The sequence below is a fragment of the Talpa occidentalis genome, unplaced genomic scaffold (assembly GCF_014898055.3).
Source record: "Talpa occidentalis isolate TD23 unplaced genomic scaffold, MPIMG_talOcc4v2.1 talOcc4.15, whole genome shotgun sequence".
Taxonomy (NCBI): Eukaryota; Metazoa; Chordata; class Mammalia; order Eulipotyphla; family Talpidae; genus Talpa; species Talpa occidentalis.
In genome coordinates, this window is record NW_023601543.1 from 3,026,239 (window position 1) to 3,049,014 (window position 22,776).

General features: G+C 52.5%; 2 protein-coding genes and 1 pseudogene across 2 annotated transcripts; 1 reads left to right on the forward strand and 2 right to left on the reverse strand.

Moving 5' to 3' along the window:
* Nucleotides 1–17,181, reverse strand: part of LOC119245835 (small nuclear ribonucleoprotein E-like) — a 90,805-nt pseudogene extending 73,624 nt beyond the window's left edge.
* A 482-nt stretch (nucleotides 17,182–17,663) lies between these two features.
* On the forward strand, nucleotides 17,664–20,740 carry EOLA2 (endothelium and lymphocyte associated ASCH domain 2). Its single transcript, XM_037511837.2, has 3 exons — nucleotides 17,664–17,696; nucleotides 18,642–18,923; nucleotides 19,693–20,740. The coding sequence occupies exons 2-3, from the start codon at nucleotides 18,671–18,673 to the stop codon at nucleotides 20,013–20,015; spliced, it is 576 nt and encodes a 191-aa protein (XP_037367734.1). The 5' UTR covers nucleotides 17,664–17,696; nucleotides 18,642–18,670; the 3' UTR covers nucleotides 20,016–20,740.
* A 289-nt stretch (nucleotides 20,741–21,029) lies between these two features.
* LOC119246422 (heat shock transcription factor, X-linked member 3) lies at nucleotides 21,030–22,477 on the reverse strand. Its single transcript, XM_037512785.2, is given in 3 exon segments — nucleotides 21,030–21,624; nucleotides 21,627–21,726; nucleotides 21,845–22,477. Coding segments are annotated over 3 exon segments (1,221 nt in total). The 3' UTR covers nucleotides 21,030–21,136.
* Between the last annotated feature and the right edge of the window lie 299 nt (nucleotides 22,478–22,776).

The window sequence follows — 22,776 nt, forward strand, 5'->3', positions numbered from 1 at the left end:
GGCAGACTCTAAACAGTTTCCTGTTTTTATTTTCTTGTTATTGTTGATCGTGTTTTTGCTTGTTCTATGCAGTGAAGCAGCCTGACTAACTTGGAAAATCACTTGGTGCTGGAGGCCTGTGGAAGGGGAGTGAGGGAGCACTGTGAGAGATGAGGGACAGGAAGATAAGATTGAAGGTCAGCGAATTACTCTCAACGAGAGAGAACAAAACCTTGAACGAAGACTAGAGTAGGGGTGAAAGAGCAGATTCAAGAGAATTTCAGGCCAGAGTAGACTATTTGGATTTGGGGGAGGAGAGAGGAGGAATGAGGCCGGAGTTCTGGTCTTCACATCACAGGTGGACACTGTCGACTTCGCCTGGAAACATGAGAGGCACCGCTGGGATGGCAAGAACTCACTTTGGCCACACCGCGTCTGAGAAGTCTGAGGATGGCTGGGTTGATGTGTCTGAAGTTCTCAAGAAATGTCAGGACTAGAAATACGTATCTGGGAGTTGTAAGTACGTGAGTGATAGTTTGAAACTTGGGCCTCCATGAAGAGAACTGAAGCATAAGGCATATATTGCTGCAGAAGAGGATGGTCAAGAAAGAGTCAGGTCATTTGAGGGAATGGAGAATGACTGCTAATGGCCATGAGTTTCTTCCGGGGGAGTGAAAACGTTCTCACATTCACTGTGGTGATTGTGGTGCTAGTTGCACAGCCCCGTGAGTACACTAGGAGGCACTGTAAATGTCTCAGTAAACCTTGAAAAATGCTAATGAATTTGAAAATCACTATCAAAGGAGTGAATTTCTAGGAAACCTAGCAAACTGGAATCACAAAGAAGTAGAAAACATGGGAAAAACCTGTGCTGCTTAAAAACATTTCCTCCGCTGACAAACGAGTTTTATGAGCAACTTCTTTCCAACTGAGAGGGAAAAGATAATTTCCATGCTCTAAAAGTGGCTTCCAGGATAAAGGAAAAGAAAGCAATAATTCCCGTTGCTTTTACAAAAGTAAAGTTACCCTGTTCACAAAAGCCGATGTCCACATACATACACCCAGAGAAAGCAAGCTGACAACCAACGTAACTAGAAACTATTTCCAAATACGTTACCAATATAGATGCAAAAAATCTACATAAAATGTAGAAAGAAAATGTAGAAAAGCTGACATAACAAAAATACTACTCTGAAAGCGAAGGGATTACTCCAGGAGAGCGATTTAATATTAGGAAACCTAGACATATAGTTCATAACGATTATTCAAAGGACAAAGTCTGCATGAGTGCAAAAAAATGAATATCTTAAATTTATTTTTAAAGGTCTTAAGAAAATAAGAACAATATCAACATCAGAACAGAAAATTGGGCAAAGTACGAGTAAAGAAGAAACATGTTCGGCTTCGCTAGTAATCAAATAAATGTAAATTTAAAGATATACTAATTCTATACAGTCAAATTAACAAAAAAAACCCCTCAGAAATATCAAGAATTCTGACCAAAAGTACCCACCAAAAGCCTGAAAATTGTGCATACATGTGGAACCAACATTTGCACACCGAGGAATTAATTCAAAGGAAGCAACCAAAGATTTTTACATTGACCCAGTCACAGAACATGTACCTCTGCATTATTTACAGTAGGAAAAAAAAAAAAGAAATAAATGCACAACGGCAGAGTTGGTCAACTAAATCATGGTACTTTTATACAATGGAATGCTCTGCAACCACTCAAGGTGGAGAATAATGAACTCAAAAGAATATTCAGAGTACATTAAGTAAAAAGCTTATGAAAGAGTATGTGGAATATAAAGAAAAGACTGAATGGCTGTAAATGGTGAGAATGTGGGTGACTTTTACCTTCTCCTTTTTGTACGTCTGTGTTTTCTACGTGGTACATAATAGACGTATATTCCTTCACTAGAGAAAGAATACAAGAGTGCCTGATCCTACTCATACTCCCCACCCGAGGAATTTCATTTCAAGAAATGTATCCTGATAATCAGACAGTCACATCAAGATTTATGCACAGGAACACACCTCATTATAATAGCAACAAGAGTAGCCCAACTAAATGTCTAGCCGTGGGGATTATAAAGCACGTTAGGGCTATAGGAGGGAATACTGGCCACTGTTAAAAATCATGAAGTAGAAGAATATTTAAATACAATGAAAATGCAGGGAAAAGGGCAGACTGCAAAATATGAAATACAACACAAAGCTGATTTTTTTAAAAACTAGGTAACAAACGACTGGAAGAAACTGCACCCCAATAAACAACACCAGTTCCCTCGAAGAGGTGGGACTATAGGTGATTAGTTTATTTTCATCTGTCTGCATTTGACACTTTTTCTACAATGTCGTTTTAAACCCCAGAAAAAAATTACGTTTGCATTGAAGGAGCAAAGACAGAGAAAAAGTAGAAAAACATGGTAGTCGGCTCTGTTGGCATCACACTGTGAGGTGTTTGGGCAGAGCACGCGGACAGCACATGACCGAGCCCAGGCATTGCTCCTGCGTGCAGGGGAAGAACATAGATTAAAGCAAATGAGAAAGGAGGCGAAGTATTAATACGCTGTACGTGCAAGTTTTTAAAGTATGAACACAGAAGGCTGGAAACCGATATATCAGATGTTTGAGGATGGTTATTTCCCGTTGTCAGGGACATGGGCGATGGCTACTCTGGCGGGTGTGATTTTCTATTATTTTATTTTCCAAAAATAAACAATAAGATAACAAAACCAAATGAGAGAGCTACAGATCTTTTCCACTCGCTGGTCTGGAGCGGTGGACACATTGATCTATTTCTGAGGCCGTGGGACCGCCCAGTCAGGAAGGCAGCATTTCTAGTCTCTGGGGCTGGACAGAGGGTGCTCCCAGTGAAGTAACACAACCACACCAGGCTTTCGCCCCTCACATGCTGGGGATCCCCCATCCTAGGCCAACAGCCCCAGAATCATGGGCCTCTAAGCCCTCAGACCTTCAAAGCATTCACCCCACCGCCACGACCCTCTACACCAGCTCTTAGGCCCCGTGCCCCACCCCGCGCTGTGACTCCTGGAGGGCTCGCACCTGCACAGGACAGATGTCTGGCTAACATCTGCGAAACTCGGAAAGGCAGGCAGTCTGAGACAGCACCTCGGCGCGCAGCTTGGAGTCAGGGCCAGGATACCGCCTACCCAGACGCAGATCACCTCACAGGGAAAGGACACAGCCCCCCCCCTCCCATCACCACCACCACCACCACCACCACCACCACCACCACCACCGCTTGGCCACTTCAGCAGTGTGCAGGGCTGTGGCCTTCTCACGGGTAAGAATGCCACCTAGTGGAATGGGGCCGGCATGGGCAGGGATGGAAGCAGGTCAAAAGGGAAATAGATGGTTTAAACAAAATGTCTTTGAAATGAAAATATACAAATCACAGTAAGTGGAAAGCAGGGAGCAGGTGACCTGTCTGGTCAGTGTGTGAACCTATCCCGACGCCCTAGGTCTCCTTCCTTCAGACAGGAGGAGCACATCCCATCTCTAGAGGTGCGGCATGAGGTTCAGGGTATCCACTCAGGTTCCTATGGATGCTCCCCAACTTTACAATTAGTCTACTGCTTTTCAGCGTTATTTCACTTAGCTGGGGGCGGGATGATGGAATTTGTCTACCATCAGCGTATCCCAGGAGGGGCTGGGAGGAAATATGGTCAGACACCAGCACCAGAGCTCTGGTGGAGGGCGACTGAGGCAGGTGCACATGTGCAGGGGTGAAGCTGTACCCCCCAAGTCATACAATTATCTAAACAACTGACAAATCAATAAAACTTGATTTAAAAAGGATATGAAGGGAGAAATCCCCTTTGCTAAAATCTCATATAATGGAAGATATGGAAAAATAACTCCTTTCCATTAAAACAAACTAATCTTTTAAATATTTGCTGGTGTCCTTAGTTTGACTGGCGTTCACAGAAAAAAACTTTTACGTGCAGAAAAATTTGCAGATCGAAACTGCATAGCCCTTGTATTTCCCCCATCAAATACAAGCCAAACAGTGGCTGTCAAGCTGAGCACAGGGAAATCCCTTCACTTCCTCTAAATCTGAATGGAATGAGGCCTCACTGCTCAACTCACACATAACAAGTCTGAAGCACGTGTGGGTTAAACACCTCAGACTTGTTCTGTGTGAAGTGATGGCCTCTCTTTCTACGCAATCAATAGGAGGCGGTGGGTCTACACTGGGAGCTTCCTAGAACACGCAGACCTCTGGTGCGAGAGTGCTCCACACAGCTTGAGAAGCCCGTTCTCAACAAGTACCTTTGAAAGACAGGCAAAGGATCTATTTTTTCTTTTAAGTTGAGCCAGGAGAAATCTTAGCAGCCTAACTAGAAAGTCTGTGGAATTCAAAATGTAACACCTCACCCACTTCTAAACACTAGAGAACCAGAGCACACGACGACGCTGGAGCACCTCCATAGGCCTTTCACCCTGACGGTGGCAAGTTTCTGACTGAACCGTCTTCATTTTTCCCAATTTGGCCAAACCTACATATTCTAGTCACATTCCAACCCCTGTGGAAGTGTTCGTGGACCCATTTCCAACCACAATCCCCTCCTTGGGTTAGATGAATTTGCTAGAAAGGCTCACAGAACTCAGGAAACCCATTCACTCACTAGGTGACGGATCTATCATAGATGATACTGAAGGATACAAACCAACAGCCAGATGAAGAGATACACAGGACAAGATCCCAAGCAAAGGAGCATCTGATACCTGGAGGTGGGGCCCAGCATGGTGAAACAGGACCGTGTTCTGGTCCCCAACCTGGAAACTCTCCAAACCCAACTCCTCAGGGGGCTTATGGAGGCTTCATGCCACAGCCATGACTGACATACTCATTGGCCGTTGGTGATTGATTCAACCTCCAGCCCCTCTCCCCTGCCTGGAAATTAGGGTGGGTGGGATTCAAAGCCCATCTCCCTATTCTTGGTCGGTTTCCCTGGCAACCAGCCCCCACCCCTTCTCTGCCTTTCAAAAGTCACCTTTGTGAACATCAGCTCCGCTGGGGTGGAAAGGCGCTTGTGATGGATAACCTGACCCCCGCTTCACCCTTCTGGCTGGGAAGTGATTTCAGGGACTGAGGACAGAAAGCAAATATTACAACACAATATTTCACCCATTTAAAAAACCGTCAATACGTTCAATGTACCTACTGAATATAGTTAAAACACCTCAGCATATTGTTCAAGGTCCTCAAAAATATGGCTCCAAACTACCTCACCAAGCATATTTGACCTAATTCTCCATCATGAGTCTATGCTTTACTGTCATGTGCGTGACTCCCAACTGCTGTAAACAGTCCTTCCAGAAGAGACGTCTCTTCAAAGGGGCCATCACATGTAACGCTGCCTTTGGAAATACAGATCCATGGAAGACAAATGCTCAGCTGATGTCTCTCAGCACCTGCCCTGGGTTACACTGGTCCTTGTTCCAGTACTGACTTGTCCACTGCTGCCCAAAGACGTTTGGAGTTTTGAAATTTCATTGCTTCTATTTGTTTTTTTTATTATTATTATTTTTGCATAATTCACCTGCTCCAACGCCCTAAATAGTATAAATAATTAAAGTCAATTAAACTGAATTTGAGGCATTTTGAAACTCTACGAGACACTGTGAAATGTCTCAAAATCAGAATTGAGATTCACTGTCCTGGGAAATATACTTGCCTACTGCATGTTTTGTTGTTTCCACCTGCAGAACAAGATAATGTTGCTCTGCTCTCTCTGAAGTCTTTCAGTCTGGATATGATGAGAGTACATTGTAGAGAGTTTAGTTTTCCCCAGGATGACGGAGTCATATATAATCCAGACAAAACAATTTAACCAAATTCCAAAATCCCCATATGATAATAAAATGCTAAATGTTACCAAAGCAATGAGGCAGTATCACATTTGTCAATAACACAAACATATAAAGTTCTTTCAGGTTGCAGACAGACGTACATGCTACTGAACTTACACTCAGAGACCACATGCTTGGGGAGGTGTGTGTCCAACATCCAAACAGATTTGCCCTTGGGAAGGAAGGCCTTCGGGCTTTAACTTCTGTGAGCAGAGGCGTTCCTTCTGAGGGAAGGATGAGAATTCAGGACTTTGAGAAGACAACTCTTCTCAATCTCTGCTTGGTTCTCTGGCGAAGTGTTTCTTTCTGCAGAGAGATTAGAAATGAAGCACCGGGAGGAGAGGCTGGGAAGTAAACAAAATGCTCCCTTTCCAGGATCTGGGAGATGTCTCGTCAGCATATGTGCTGACAAAGGAAGGTTAAAAACTATCTCCAATCTCTGAAAGAGCTCTGCAGGCAGAAGCGAAAAGATATCTGTCTGGGACACTGAAAAGAATTTTACTGCATTGGATGAAATGTAGAAGTAAACCTCTTCCAGCCCTTGGCACCCCAGGAGCACTAAGGGGGTGAGGGGTGAAACAATGATGACACCAGTCCCTGACTCATTTATTGCACTTTGAAATTTATAAATGATTTTCTCCCCTATTATTGCAGTAGACCGGTGCAACAGTCTTTTGAAATTGATGTTAAGGATGATTTTAGAGATGAGGAAATTTAGGCATGAGAGGCGAGTCAGTGGCCCATGCTGTGTGAAAAGCTGGTAAAGAGTAGAACTAAGACCCAAACATTCCTTTCATGACAGTACAGGGGCCATGAACAGAAGATAGTTTTCAGTTTTTCTGCAACCCTATCACCCTTTCTGAAAGGCTTCCAGGATGAAGACCTTGCAAAAGATACAATCCATCTTCTCTAGAAACTTTCCGTACAGCTGTGGCATATATACGGTCAAGGATATCTAAGACATTGTGGCAGGAAGCGTGATAATTAGCAGAGTAAATTCCACTCTCAAGGGAGTTCCTCTTCCCTGGTCAAGTCCTTCACACAGAGCTCTCTATTTCTAAAGAGACACATTGCACCTGTGATCTGTTGTGCATACCTATGTCTGAGTCTTTAAAATATAAGGAGATGATTATTTGTGTTTTACTAGAATAATTGCACACTAAAAAGAAACAATTTTGAGTAGCAGCACTATTATGGGATTTATAATGACCAGAGAGAGGCACTGCCTTGTTCATTCACACCCTAAAAGTGCAGAAGTTAGGACTGAAATCTCTTTGCTTTTGTCAATGAAAAACAAGCTTTCTAGTCCAATTAATCTGGTTCTAGCCTAGATAATTCCTCACCTTTTCTACACTAAAACAAAGATGAGGGAGAGGATGTAATAATCTAAATCTTCCTCAGTCTCAGCCAATTTTGTTCCTCTTTGAGAGTGTTTCTTCCTGGGGAGCAGTGATGAATATCTCTGAAAAGGAATCTCCTAAGTGTCTCCCTTCATCAATTTCTGCAGTTCATGAAGAAGATATTTAGTTTGCAAATATTTAATGTGTAGGACTTTTGATTATGAATAGGATGGAGTAGCTTGTAGCAGACTAATACTTCCACTTAGAATAACTAGGAAAGTGAGATAAACACTTTAAAACATGTGTTTAAAGGCACTAGAGCAATGATGAGGCAACCCAAACTTTGGGAGAAAAAGGTGGTGACACTCTACAGCCATTCTTTTCCTCAGGATGTTTGTTGATTGAGACAAGTGGGAGGGACTATAAGTAAGGGCCTGGACTGAGATCTTCTACTAAGTGGAGAGACACCTGAATAACTTTGGGTGGTCTCTTGAAGACAGGAAACAATTAGAGACATGAAGACCCAGAATTCTGGTGAGAAGAATGAAAGGAACTGAGGCCAAAATTTTTCTGGTTTTTCCCTCAGGGTATTTACGAGTTCTTAAACTGCATTAGTCAAACAACTAAGAAGATGACTGTCAAACTACAATTTTATACGTAGCAAAAATACCTTTTAAAAAAGGAAAGCAAGCGTTTAGGGAGAAAGTGGTAGCAGTGGCCTCACTTCTTGAATTGCTCTAAATCACCCATGTAAACCACCCAGACTAGTAAAATGAAAGCACATAGATAACATTTACCACAAAACTAGGTGACAGGATATCCCAGTGAAACCCAGAAGGTGACTGGGTGGAGACAATCCATAAACAGCCACCAGACACTGCAGCATCAGCATCTACTAAGAAGCAGCAGAAGGAATAAATGGGAGTCTCTGAAATGCTTAAAAATAAGAGTACTCCAAAAGCATCAACGTGTATTCACAGCAAAGCACAGCAGAATGTTTGAGAACAACGGTCTCAAGAAAGAAGCATGTGAGTAATTATCAGCGTCTAAAGATCTGAGCGGTATGGACTTGAGGAAACCTAAAAGATGGTCAGCCAACAGAGAGCTTCCGCTCTGGAATGCACTAAGCTGGAAAAAATCATCTCCGTAGTTAACACAAACACACAAAGAAAACAATTTCAAATTCATGAACTGTTTTCTAATCTTATCGGAGAGCTGAGGTTACAGAGCAACAAATTGGCCCCAAATCTGAGGAGACGCAGTCTTTGCAGGAGAGGACATGTGAGCACTCACTTATTTGAGATAGGGTTACCAATAACCTGTAAGAAGAAACATGATTCAGCTATAAATATGACGAATTGGTGAGGTAACATGTTAGACTCACAGGGCGGCGTGAAGGCTCTGAGGGTCAGAAACCAGGACAGTCTGTCCCTTTTGCAGGATCTGTCTCTGTGAGCCCTACTGGGTGCTTTCAGAAAGGACAATAGATTAGACAGAAATAGATCCACATGAAGATGTGCCATCAATCTAAAGCATGACCCATGAAAGCAAAAATTAGCAAGTGGAACCTCATCAAATTGAAAATCTTTTGCTCTCTGAAAGACTGTAGGGAGATCAAAAGAAATATTATAGACTGGGAGAACTTTTTGTACATTTTATATCCCATGAAAGACATGTCCTAAAATAAAGAACTCTGAAAACTGAACATTTAAAAAAGTCCGACAACAAAAAAACTCCAAACAATCCCATTAGAATAGGGGCAAAAGAGATGAGGAGCTATTTAACCTAAGGATTCACAAATGTAAATAAGCACATGAAAAGATAGCGAACTTCATTAACTGTCAAGGAAATGCAGGTTCAAACCACAGTGAGATACTCCCACAAGTCTATCAAAGTGACTAAAACAAAAATTTGTGACAACACCAAATGCTAGCGAGGATGCCAAGAAAATAGATACTTAACACATTCATGTTTGAGACATAAAATACTATGGCCATTCTGAAAAACAGACAATTTCTTCAAAACCAAACATGGACTTACCGTGCGACATAGCGATTGCTTTCTTGGGCATTTATCCCAGAGAAATGAAAACTTGCGTTAGTACAGAAACCTCTACGTGAATGGCACAGCAGTTTAATTCATAATAGCCCAAATCTTGAAACTACCAAAATGTGTGAAGGGATAAACATTCAGGGAAGCTGAGAGAAGCGCACTGGAACCGCCTGTAGATTTCTTTGCGACTTCTTCTGAATCTACTGATACAATCATTTCAAAATAAAAAGATTGTTTTAAATATCAATAAAAACAAACACCCCAAGTTTTAAATGGGCAAAAGATGCAAACTTTTGCATCTTTTGGTGAGAAAACTCACCAAAGCAGTTATATGAATGGCAAATCAACATATGGGAAGAGGCTCGAAATCATGACTCACTCACAGAAATACTCACAGAAATACCAGTTAGACAGAAATACCAGTTAGAAATACCAGAAAGACTCACAGAAATACCAGTTAAAGCGACACTGAGGTACTGCCCCCCACCCCAGGGCCTAAAGACAGAACAAAACAAAAAGCAAGTCGCAGTAGCACAGGCTGGCAAGGATGTGGGGTCTGAACCGCTACTAAAAGGCTGGTGGGGTTGCAAAATGGGAGAGCCACTCGGCAAATTCTGGCAGGTTCATGAGGAAAGAGGAAGTGCTAGCAGTGACAGCAACATGGAAGGAGTTGGAGGAAGCGATGTGTAGTGAAGCCAGTCCGAGTGATAAGGACAAATACTGGATGTTTGCTCAGCTTATGATCTGCCAAAGCAAAATACATATAAACACCAGCAGACACTAAGAAATGAAGTGAGGCTTCTGAGGTCAACAGGGAGTCAGGACGGAGAAATGGTCCAAAGGGGCACAAGGATATTGGGGAGGGGGAGAGAAATAGGGATCTTTCTCAAGTATAAGAAAAAAAGTATGGAATGCACGACACAAAACCAAGAGAATTAAATTTTAAGGGCTAAAAGAGGAATAAAATGGGGTATGTGAAGCAAAAATAAATGAAAGAACAAGGAAGTTTGGCAGGTTCTCATAACCCAGCAATCCCACTCCTGGATATTTACTCCAAAGAAATGAAAGCCCATGTTCACACAAAAACTTGTATTCAAACATTTATAACAACTTTATTGACAACAGACAAAACTGGAAACCACCAAATGCCCTACAACTGCGGAATTAATAAGCAAAGACAGTACAACCACACAAATGGACCCCACTCAGCAATGAAGAGGAGGGAACTACTAACACACAGCCAGCACAAGGAAGAATCTCGAAGGTGTTTTGGTAAAAGAAGCCAGATCCAAAAGACTGCATAACATACTGATTCCATTTGCTTGACAATCTGGACAAGGTGAAAGTATAGGGAAGGAGATCAGATCAGAGTGCCGGGCTTGAGGAAGGGGGCAGGCAGGCTGGAGGGTGAGCAGATTCTCCCCTGTCTTGCTGCGCTGGGTATACAGCTCTGTGCATTAGCTGAATCACGAAACTGTATACCACAGATGCTTGCTCTCTGGTAAATAAATAAACTAACACCCCCAAGTAAGATCCCCCTACACGCCCACATAAGTGACAGTTGGTGCTGTGAAGGATGAGACTAGAACTCACACACTGAGGGTGTGCGTTACAACCACTTTGGAAAATTATTTGGCAATATCTGCTAAAATTAAACAAGCACATCCTGTAAGTCATCAATTCCACCTCTGACATACATGCAACTAAAACACGTATTTACTAAAGAGCAAACACAAGGGTGTTCATAGCAGCTTTCTTTGTAGTAGCAAAAACCTGGAAGGCAAGCCAGTACCCACATGCAGCGGGATGACAAATCAATCAGGGTATAGGCATAGCATGGGACGCGGAAGGCAACAAAAACAAAGGAAATCATGTTCCCCTGAGAACATGGATGAATCTCACAAACATAAGTCTACAAACCCAGGCATAATAAGAGAACATAATGTAGGATTCCACTTATGCAAAGTGGTTAAAGATGTTACAAGTGAAAACAGTGCTTACCTTGGGCAGAAGTAGAGACTCGGAGGGGATCACAAAGGCCTTCAAACAATATTCTACTTCTTATAAGAGCTGATTCATTAATATGTTCTGTTAATATTTGTGCATTTTTTCCTGTTTGCAAATTATACTTCCATTTTACAAGTTTTTAAAACAGAATATCTATCCATATATTTGCATAGACAGATAGATAGATAATTTCAGTTCCTTTTCTTCTTAAAATTTAGGTTTGCTGATCCAAGATTCTCTGATTCCAAGGGGGAGGTCTGAGAACTGTACCTGAAAACCTTTGTTCCTAATTGGACAGAAGGATGGAAGCAACTCACACCCGAGATGATACACATCCTCAACTCAACTAGGGCTGTGTGACTCCAACATTTCTAGAATGACAAAGTCAGGGAACATTAGAGAGCGAGGGCCTCTAAAGAGCATGGAGTTGAGCCCTTTGTTTTATAAAAGGGGAAATGTGCCCCAGAAGGGAAAGGACTTATCCAAGGTTACCCATCTACTGAAAGAAGGAATTAGAACTTCAGTTTTCTAAGTATCACCCAGCATATGTCCAATGCGCCAGAATAATCACCTACAAATCATCACAACACCTATGAAACAGGGGGCAAAGAACATTAAATTGGGCGGTGGAAGGCCTGGATCCCAACCTGGCCACCTATGTCGGATTTCCCTCCTTGGGTTCTAGTTTCCTCGCCTGTGAAATATAGGGTGACAATAACAAATTCAACAAGAGGGTAGGAAGTCTTGGAACCAAGTCAGAGGCAGACCTGGGTTTTGTGGCTTATAACACTTGGGACCCTCCTTGAGGATAAGAACACAAAATTGGGAGCCAAAGTAAATACGTATTAAAAATGCAAAGTACAACAGAACACACATTTGAAGAAGCAGCCAAACGTTACATAGCTCAAATTCCGAAAAAAATACCGCAATCAGTAAAGCCACTTTCAATTCACGAAGTGCCTGGCGCACTGCTGTAATGTGTTATTCCTACTCTTCTTGTCTGTTACAGCCCGAGGGTCCCGGGAATCAGCGCGGGCAGCACAGAGCTGGGCTCTCAGCTATGAGGGATGACAGCAACTCAGCCAGGACACACGGGTGGTGACTAGGAGGAGACAGGCGGGGCCTGGAAGAATCCCTGTGCAGACTTCCTGCTGCTCTCTCCTCGCCTGCTTGTCTAGTTTGCATACCTGATGCATGCCCAGAAGACGGTCCTGCAGACTAGCTTCCGGCTCCTTAAATTGTGAACCTGAGTTGTCCTCCACTTCCGGCATGGAGTGCCAGAGGACACCGCAACAGCACAATGGCCCCTCCAGCCTCACGCCTCTTGTCCGTATACCAGTGCCTTGGCACAGGAAGCGTGTGCACTCCCGGAAGTGAGTGCAAAAACAGGGAAGCTGGCAAGGAACTGACCATGCACGGAATTGTTGGCAGCCCCTAAAATACATCTCTCCAAATGCAAACTAAAGGCACCCCAGTTTAACGTCCCCTTAGCCAGAGTGCCAAAAGCCCGTGACCGCTGCACTGCCGCCACAACCCAGAGCAAGAGTGATGGAGAGAGCAGAGCGGCGAGACGGGTGTCCCGAACCAACCAAGATATCTTCTGTAGAGTTTACAAATTATACGACTAGCAAAAGCCATAATGCTGGGGCTCCTTCCACCGGCCTGTGTGAGCCAGTGACCTTGAATCTTAATCTTAAACTTCATTAGTTTCACTGTGCATCTGTGTCTGGTTTAGAGAATTCCAGAAGAGAAACCAAACACTGATAAAAGGTTGGGGATCCAGTTAATAGGGCAGACAGGAGGAGATGCACAGCAGAAGCCAGTAAGGACACCGAGACGAGTGCCAAATAGTGCAAAGTGGCCAGGAACAAGGACAGGGCTGTGGCCTAGGCGTGGAAAGACGACCTGAGCTGGGACACGACACAGGGGGAGCGGACAGTGGGGTGGTGAAGGGTAGAAGCGAGACGTGCAGTGGTAAACATGACGTAGCACATACAGATGTGGACTTATAATGCTGACTGTTGACTCAGCATTCTATATATCTATATCTAGCATTCTATATATCTATATATCTATATCTATATCAAGAAATTTATAAATCTGAAACTTGAATGTCATAAAGTAATATTACAACTTTTTTTTAAAAAATAAATGAACGCAAGCAAACAAATAAAAACCATACTGACCACTCCAGCTACTGGTTTCCTTGTCTCGGCTGGTCTTCTGGAGGCACACGGGAGTCCCAGCAAGGAATGCAGAAGGGAGGGTGCTCTATGAGCACTGAACCTGGGGCACCTGACTCAGCACTGGCCACAAGGCTGGAGGTCATTTACATGACGGCTTCTTCCTAGGTGCCACGTGGCTAAAGTTATCAAGAAAGCACATGATGCCAGAAGCACCTAGAGCTATCCACCATTCTAAACCCTCACGGAGACTCAGAACATGGAGACAGGCCTTGGCCAGCGTCTGAAAGCAGATCACGTGTTTCTGCCAGAAGCTCCCTTGAAAAACTGCCCATGAACTCACGTAGTGAGGACTCCGTAGGATCCACACTGTCCCCACACCAAAGTGCAGCTCTTCCTAATTGCGTAGATAACTCAACAGCTCCTTAGGGCACATCGCGCTCTTTACAAAATAGTTTACAGATGCTTCATACACTCAGAGTTGGGAGGGAAACAAATACTTGTTGACTCTTTCATGTTCCAGAAAGTTAGTTTCCACATCAAGACTTTGCCCTCAGTAAAAATTCTTTCGACACAAAATTTCAATTTATGTAGAATCAGAGTATCTGCAAATAAAGACAAAATCAAGGGCTGTGAAAGGTGACTGGTAGTCGGTGATCAGACTCGTGCTTTTCCCTCACCAGCCACGGAGCAGCCACCTCACCACCACCAGGAGCTGGTGATAAAGGCAGAGTCTCGGTGGCTCCCCAGAAATCAAGGACCAGAGGATGCACCTGACAAGATCACTGAGGGACCTGGAAGCACATTCCAGATTGAGAAACATTGCTTGAATTCACTGGTTTTCAAACTGTGTTCTGTGGTGAGCTTTCTGGACCTCTATGAGGAAGGGGCCAAGAAAATTTGGGGAGGGGTGTGGGGAGCAGACCTTGCCTTCAGGAGGCATGCTGCTTTTGATGTGGTTTACATATGAACCTCCAGACAGACTAATGGCTCAATGGCCACAAAGAACCATGATTCTAGATAAACCACTGCATTTTTACATGGCACGAGAGAGATCCTCCAAAGAACAGAAGAGGTTTTACCATGATCACATCTCATTCCCTGAGTATTGATAGAAAACTGAAATTTACAAAGATTGGAAATCAAGAAGATTCTTCAGAGTCAGCATTGCTAGAACATTCTCCGACCTGCAAATGCAGAAGCACAGAGCTGAGCCCCACCAGAAGGAGGCCGCTGAGCAAGGACGTGCTCTGCAACAGCCCTGTGATGCCAGTGGCACTTGTACCCCCAGCTTACAAGAGAGGAGACAGACACACCGAGCCAGTCAATGCCAAGGGCACACAGAGAAGAGCTGACGGGAACCCCAGGGCCCCCAGCCTCCTCACCCAGGCTCTGGGTGCTCATCCCACAAGCTCGCAGTCACTGCTCGCCAGCCCCATTGTGTGCCCTATGCCCCGGCCCAGCCTGCCAGCTCCCTGGAATCCGTCCACTCAGAGAAGGGGTTGCTTCCACCCTCAGGGCCTGCTGCATGCAAATGACAGGCTCCCGGGCCAGTGCCAGGACGCCCCACAGGGGCCCTGCAGGAGGAAGACACCAACTGCGCATGTTAACAGGTTCCCTCTTGACGAGCAGGAGCATCAGGACCTGGGTTGGCTTCACTATGCATCCCCACCCATCTGCCAGCCCTTTGCCTCGGGAGGCTTGAAAGACCAAGAAGGCAGGAAGGGTCAGGGCAAGGAGAGAGAGAAGAGGGACTTTGCAGGGTATGGGCCTATTAGGCCTAGCACCTCTTTTCATGCGCCCCCACGCTGCTTGCAGCTTTCTGCCTTGGAAGGTACCCCCTGATCAGGCCCCTGATGCCCACCACCCCGAATTAAAGGGGAAGCTGCACGAGTGGCCAGCAGATGGCGCCGGTACACGCCGCAGACACAGAGCGGCCCCTCAGCTCCAGCATCTGCCCAGCGGGTGCCACATGCCAAGCCCGCCCTTCCTAGTCCTCCCATCTCCTGGTCTTCCCCACCTGCCGGCCTCCTTCAGGGCAGCTTGTCCACGGGCGTGGGCGGGAGTCACTGCCACACCCCTCCTGTCCCTGGACGCTCCCTGGGCTTGGCCACCAGGGAGCCCACCTGCAAAGCCACTTCCTCCAGGGGTCGGGACGGAGTCAGCTGACTCTCCCCAGGGCCACTATCCCGACTCCCCACAAGACCCGAGCTGCCATCCTCCATCCAGGCGCCCTTCTCAAGGCCCAGGAGGGGGACCCTCAGCACCAGCCTGGAGAACCAGGCGGCCTCCAGCAAAAGGCCCGCGGTGCAGGACAGCCAGGAAAGGACCAACCAAACCCAGGAGGCAATGCGCGCTTCTCAGGAAGAGAAGCAAGAGTTTGCCTGTAAAATCGGCCTCCTGAAACTCCAGGGCAGGTCTGGGCGGCCACAACCCCTGCCCAGCCCACTCCTGGGGCAGCCCCTGCCTCTGCCCTGCTGGGCACAGCCTCCACCAACCTCCTCTGCCAGCCTCCGCTCCCAGCCTCCACTTCCAGCCTCCTCTGCCAGCCTCTGCCAGTCTCCACTCCCAGCCTCCTCTGCCAGCCTCAACTCCCAGCCTACACTTCCAGCCTCCTCTCCCAGCCTCCTCTGTCAGCCTCCTCGCTGCGCACAGGCACCTGCTCCCGCCTCAGCCCTTCTCTGGGTTCCCTGAATGGGTCTGGCCCTGTCAGGCCTCGCTCCTCCCACTGCCGCCTGAGGAGACCCTTTTTACGTTCAGACCCGCCTCACAGGACCCCTGGCCCTAAAGCCGCCCAGCCCCTTGGCCCTTCAGCGTCCCTTGCTGCCCACCTGGACCTTACCTCCTATGCCACGGTTCAGCCCCGCGGTTTCCAGCTCCTCCAGAAGATGAACTGCCGGCCCTGAGGACTGTGAGGTGCGCGTGCCCTCCAGGGGCCTCTGACAGGCCTGGCGCCCCTGACGGGACCGGCCAGGCCTGATGATGCTCCTGGACCCGGCTCTGCTTGCTTCCTGACCGCTCCCTTAGGGCACTTCTCCCCCTTGGCCCCCACGCGCCAAGCCCCCCCTCCAGTTTGCTTCCCAGAGGACCCAAGCTGCGGTGGCTTCGGGGCGTCAGGAGCAGGCGGTAGATGGGCCTGGGCAGCGCTGGGCCTGGCTACCCCGTTGGGAACCAGGGCCTTCCCGAGGGCCAGGGTGGCAGGTATTCCCGGGCCCGGGCCCCAGCCCCTGTGCCAGAACGGGGCTGGTGGGCGGGCAGCCCTCTCAGGCCGGGGGTGAGAGCTGCTGGGCGAGCCTTGTGGAAATGACCCCACAGGGCACTGGGAAGGGAAGGGGAGTCACTGCCTTGCCTAGATGACCTGCAGGGCAGGGTGGGGCGAATGCAGGCTGATTAACAAAGTGAAAACCAAGGGGACCCGACTGTCCTCGGTGACTGACAAGTAGCCTCACTGAGGCAGTGGACCAGGGTCACAGGCAGGATTTCCCGGGGTGGCTAAAGCAGAAACACCCTGAGAGCTCAAGCAGGGCGGGCCTGTCGCACCCACATCAGAAGCCCAGCGGGGAGAGAAACAAGGACCAGACACAGGGAGAGGGCCTGGGCACCACGGACTCCTCAGACAGGTCTCCACCCTCTGACGCAGCAGCCGCCGCCCGGGCGCCCCAGGGAGACCCAGAGCGCCCAGGCCCGGCCACTAGGGAGCAAGGCACCCCCCAGCTGCACTCCCAGCCTGGAGGTCGGGTAACCCCTTCCTGCTTTACCGCCCCTCCCAAAACTGAACCCAGGCTCCGCCACAGCCCCGCCCCCAGCCAGCTCAGAAGCTGCCCCGAGCCCGGCCCCAGCTCCTCTGAGCCTCTGGCGCTCCTGCCCCAGCCCGCGCCGAGCAGCTCCTAGATGCCCCTGGCCACGCCCCCAGCGGGCGCCCCGCCCCGCCCCAGAGCGCCCAGCCCCGCCCCCGACCGCCTCACAGCCCCGCCTCCTCGCCGAAGCTCCGCCCACGCTCGCCCCGCCCTCCCGGCCCCGCCGGCTGCCCGGCTCCTCCTTCGGGTCCCGCTCCTGGCCGGGCCGTGGCACCCTCGCCCCACCCCGTCAGGGTCGTTGCCCCTCAGCCTCTGCCAGGGCAACCCAGTCGCTTCTCCCGGGGCGCCGCGTGCGGGGTGACGTCATCACGTGGCTGCGTAGCCGCCGGGCGCCTGCCCGCGCAGCCGCCCAGCCGGCACGGTGGGGGTACGCCCCGCCCGCGCCGCGCCAGGTAGGGGCGTCCGTCCGTCCGTCCCTCCGTCCGTCCGTCCGTCCGGGCCGCGCGGCCGCCGCCGTGGTGAGGTGGCCGGAGCCTGGACCTCTGCCCGCCCGCGTCCCGGGGCGGCGGCGCCAGGGCACACACGCCTCGGCCGGCCGGGGGCGCCGTCCCCACGCCCACCTCTGGGCTCCTCGCTGGGGCCGGCAGGAGTGGCCGCGCCGGCCGCAGACGGGGGCACCGCAGCCTGGGGACGGGCCTGTCTGCGGCCGCCGCTGCGCAGGCTCAGCGCCGCCCCGCGCCCGCCCGGGGAGGCGGGAGGTGATCCCGGAGCCAGCGTCCTGCTCCTCTCCCCTCTCCAGCCTGGGGTCGGGCCCGGCTGCCTGCGGACGGTGGAGAGTGGCGCTGGGCGAGGGCTGGGGGGCGCGGGCACCACAGGGGCCCTGGAGGTCAAGGGGGGTCCCAGGGCCAGTCGGCAGACGGACCCCGAGGACGGGTGCTCCGCAGCCCCGGGTCCCGCCTGGGAGACCTGGGACCCTCCGAGCCTTCTTGGTGGCGCCTCAGGGAGCTGACATGGGGCCTGGGAGGAAGCCGAGCCCAGGATGTCCCTGTTGTGCCCGCAGACTGGGCGGGACAGCCGGGGCTCCCTCCTCCGCGGGCCTGGGGCTCGTGGCCTCTGTGGTCCCACGAACCCCAGGCTGTGCCGCCCGCGCCCTTCTCCAGCTGCCGCACCCCCTGGCGAGCGCCCCCAGATTCCTACAGAGGACAGAGTCAGCCCTGCGGCCAGCCCCGTCCACGGCGCTTGCCCCCTGACAGCCTGGTGACAGCGGAGCGGCCAGTGTGGCTCCCTCCACTGCCCAGGCCAGCGGGGTGTCCGGCACAGGGCCTGTCAGGTCCCCCGGCCGCGAGCTGGGGGCCACCGACAGGGGCGCGTTGGGGACCCTGTTGCTGTTTCCCTAGGCCACGTGAGGCCCCCCGGAGCCGCGGGGATGAAGTTCCACTGCCTGTCCTTCCGGCAGCCCTACGCGGGCTTCGTCCTCAATGGGGTCAAGACCCTGGAGACGCGCTGGCGTCCCCTGCTGAGCGGCCATGAGAACGGTACCATCGCCATCCACATTGCCCGCAGGGACTGGGCAGACGCTGCCTGGAGGGAGCTGCTGCTGGAGAGGCTGGGGATGACCCCCGCTCAGGTGCAGGACTTGCTTCGGGAAGGAGACAAGTTTGGCCGCGGAGTCATAGCTGGCAAGTGGCCCTCTGCCCAGCCCTGCCCACCCCTGCAGGGCGACCCCAGGGCCCTGCTCGGGAGTTTGGTGGCCCCTGGTCTTTGGCGCGGGCGGGGCGGGGCTTCCTTGAGAGCAGCTTCCAAGGAGTAGCCAGGGGCCCTGAGGGTGAGGGTGGAGGCCAAGGTTCCCACCCCTGCAAACATTTCCTTGTTGGGCCTCAGGTCCCCCTTGTGATCTGAGAGGCGGGGACCGTTCCCGCTGCATCTGTGCATACATGTGGGCTCCACCGTGTGCGTGTGTGTGCCACAGGCCGTGAGGGAGCACAGGCACGGCGCGGGGTGGGCTAGGGTGGCCTCAGACTCAGCCACCTGGCTGGCTTCACCTTGTCTGCCCGCCCTCCTGCCCGCGGGTCCTGGGAAGCCCCCCGGGGCCTTGGTGGAGGAGGTCTCTGTCAGTTCTGTCACCTGGGAAGTGCTGGGGGACAGGACGGCTCCCGGTGGTGGGGACCTCCGCCTGTGCCTGCTGCCCTCACCTGGCCTGACTTGCACCCGCCCGGGCCCAGGGTGGGTCGTGGAGGACAAGACCCTCTGCTCTTCTGTCTCGCCACCAGCCCGGCCTCGCACACGCCCCATCCCCTGGGAAAGGCTCACTGACAGGGACCACCATCACCCCGTGTCCCTCTGCTGGCCGCCTCTGGGTCCCCAGTGTGGTGACTTTGCAGCCCCTGGTTGGGGGGCTTGGTTTTCTGGGCGGGACAAACATGTGTGCGCCTCTGTTTTCGTGTGCAGGGCTCGTCGATGTCGGGGAGACTTGGCTGTGCCCAGAAAACTTGGCTCCCCCTGAGCTGCGGGAGCTGGAGAGTCAGGCCGTCCTGAGCGGCCTGGGGCAGAAGTACCTGACGGCGCTTTCCAACCCCCGTTGGTTGCTGGAGCCCATCCCGAGGCCCGGCGGGAAGGGCGTCTTCCAGGTGGACATCCCCGAGCACCTGGTCCCTGCTGGCCGCCGGGGTGGGAGGCCTGAGGAGAGGGCTCCTGAGAGGAAGCGACAGAGACTCAGCTGTCAAGCTGTCTCCATCAAGCGACAGAGACCCAGCCACCCGCCGTCGTTCTGAACCGTCTCCCGGCTGCAGAGAGCGCCCCGAGTGCTGGTCACGAGCCCAGCCCTGCACGGGGAGCAGGGCAGGGGACTGGGGAGCGGGCCCCCGGGTGAGCACCTTCCTGCGTCGTTGCCTGAGCTTCCCGGCCTGGGGCCTTTAGGAAGAGGCAGGACCAGTCCTCGTCCGGGTGTGGCCAGCAACTCTGGTCCCCGTCTCCGGGTGGTACCGACAGAGGCGTCTGGGAGAACTCCCAGGACCTCCGAGCGGCGGCAGAGGACCTGGCGGAGAGACTGGCAGCGCCGCTGAGCCAGGGCCTGAGGGACGGCCTGCATGGCCTCCTTCCTGATGGACAGGACGTCAGCTTGGAGCCAGAGCCCCCCTCCGTCCTCCTGACGCCGCTGTCGTCGGTGTGCCCTGCTTCCCGAAGCCTGAGTGTTCAGTGGGTCACACAGCAGCTTCCCGTCCGCGGGCAGGCCCCTCAGTACATCCCTGAGGTCCTTCCGGAGCCCGGTTTCTCCTGGTGCCGCCTCTGAGCACGATGGGCTTTCCCCCAGATGTTGCTGGTAGGGCTTTGCCCCAGATGTTGCCGTCTTCCGGGCAGGCGCAGTGGGCCTGCCTCCCACGCAGAAGGGAGACGCCACTTGGAGGCCGGCCTGCTCGCCAGCCCCTGGGTCTGGGGCTCGGGGTTCTGGACACCGCGGGGTGGCAAGTTCCTGGTATCCTGTCCGCTCCACCCCCCCCCCCCCCCCGGCAGATGCTGCCGCTTGAGCATCTGTGAATGTGGAGCCCCCGCCCCCCCCAGCTCAGGAGCCAGGCTGCTCTGTTCAGTCAGCAGCCACAGCTCGGGGCCCGACCTCCTGGGCTGGCCTCCCTCCTCCCCGGCCAGACCCTGGGCCCGGGGCACGCGCCACCACCGCTCCAGCAAAGGACAGAGGGGCCGGCAGGTGTGTTGGGCCGGGCGCCGCCTCCCGGCCATCCCGGCCTGGGGCGTGTGTCGTACGAGCTGAGAAAGGCACAGACTCGCGGTCCTGCTGAATTTCTTTATTTCCTCCCTCAGACTTGCATTTCTTTATTAAAACTGAAAAGCTGCACCGTTACTGAGCGGCCGCCTGTACCGGTCAGCGGTGGCCGGGAGATCAGGGGTGCGGGTTGTCCTTGAACTGCTCGCAGAGCGTGCACTTGTAATCCGAGGGGCCCTCCTGCTCATCTTCCCCGTCGGGGTCCTCGTCGGGGGCCATGGCTGACAGCGCAGCCAGCAGGATGGAACAGCAGGTGTTGTACAGGGTCAGCACCGAGGCGTAGCTGGCGCGAGCCGGGGGGCTGCTGGGCAGTTCCCCCGCACCCTCCTGGCCAGCAGGCACCCGGGACGCAAACAGGACATTCCCGGACGTGCCCTCCCCGCGGGGGCCGCCTGGCTCTCCGGGGCAGCCACCTCCCCCGGGGCTCCCCGCCACGCCGCTCGTGGGCCAGGCGCCAGAGAAGAGCGTTGACGGGGCGCCCCCGGGCCCCTGGGCAGCTGGGGCCTCCTGGGTCTTCTTCCAGGCCTCTTTGTTGGCGTTGAGCTGAAGGAGTCTCGGGGAGCGTCTCGTGGCCACCTGCGAAATCTTCCTCCTCTTGGGCGCGGCCCGCGGAGCCCCCGGTGAGCCATCCTTCCCGCGGGGCCGGCGCTCTCGAAGCTGTCCAGGAGCTCGGGCCTGCCTCTCAGGAAGCGGCTGTTGCTGTAGATCTGGGGAGAAAGGGCCCCTTTCGCCGCGAGCCCTGTCCGCCCCCGCCCGCCCCCGGCCCCTCCTGCGCTCCCCGGACGCGCGGGGGACCGAACCCGGGGCCGGGCGCCGCTGCGTTACCATCAGGCCCTTGTCCCTCAGCGAGCGGATTTTGCTGAATCCGTGCAGGTGCAGCTGCCGGATGAAGGTCTTCAAGCTGTCCGTCTCGAAGATTCTGTCCGGGCCGCTCCGCTGAAGCACCTCTGTCTGGAAGAAGCCCTCGTCGATGACCACGGCGTCTCCGGCGTCGTTCCACTGCACGGACGCCAGGCTGCTGTCCTCCACCATCATCCAGAGCTTCCTGGGGAAGGGGAGCCCCAGAACGTCCTCCCCCAGGCCGGCGGCGCCTGGGTTCGGGTCCTGGGGCTGGGGCGCACCTTGGGGCCCCGGATCCGGTCCCCGATCTGGGTGGCCGTCCTGCCCCGACGCCCGCCCCGGGTCCCCTTCTGGCTCGGGGTATGCTTGCGAGGGGACCGCCGCCGCCAGCCCCGCGGCCGCGGCCAAGGCCCGCTGCCCGTCGCGCGCCTCCTTGGCGCCCGAGCCAGCCATCGAGCTAGTCTCCTTGGGGGTGCGCGCCCCAGGATCCGCCCGCGGTCCTCGTGTGGGAATGCCCTCGGCCCGGGCGGCGTGCCCAATATATGCCGTCCGCAGAGTTCTAGAGTCTCCGTAGGGCAGCAACCGGCTGCGCGAGTCACCACCCCCTCTGCTGGCCATGTGACATCACAAAGGGGCTCCCGGCCATGTTGGAGAAGTCCATGGATCCTGGGGGGGGGGGTGCCGCGCCCCCAGCTTCTCTGTCTTCCCAAGGTGTAGACGGTGGCATTGCGGTGCCTGCCCAAGTGCACTGGCGGGCACGCTGTTCCACGGGGCCGGGCCAGGAAGGGTTGAGAAAACAAGAGCCCGCGCCGCTCCCCCCCCACACAGTCGGGGAGTCCCCGTGCCGGCCCCTGGTTTGCACAGGGGGACAGGGCCTGGCAAGTCCCACCTTGGGTGGCACGAGGACGGCGCGGGTC

Coding starts and splice junctions, on each gene's coding strand:
- EOLA2 (XM_037511837.2), top strand. CDS start 18,671: ATGAAGTTCCACTGCCTGTCCTTCCGGCAGCCCTACGCGGGCTTCGTC. Junction 18,924..19,692: donor TGGCCGCGGAGTCATAGCTG/GCAAGTGGCCCT, acceptor TTTCGTGTGCAG/GGCTCGTCGATGTCGGGGAG.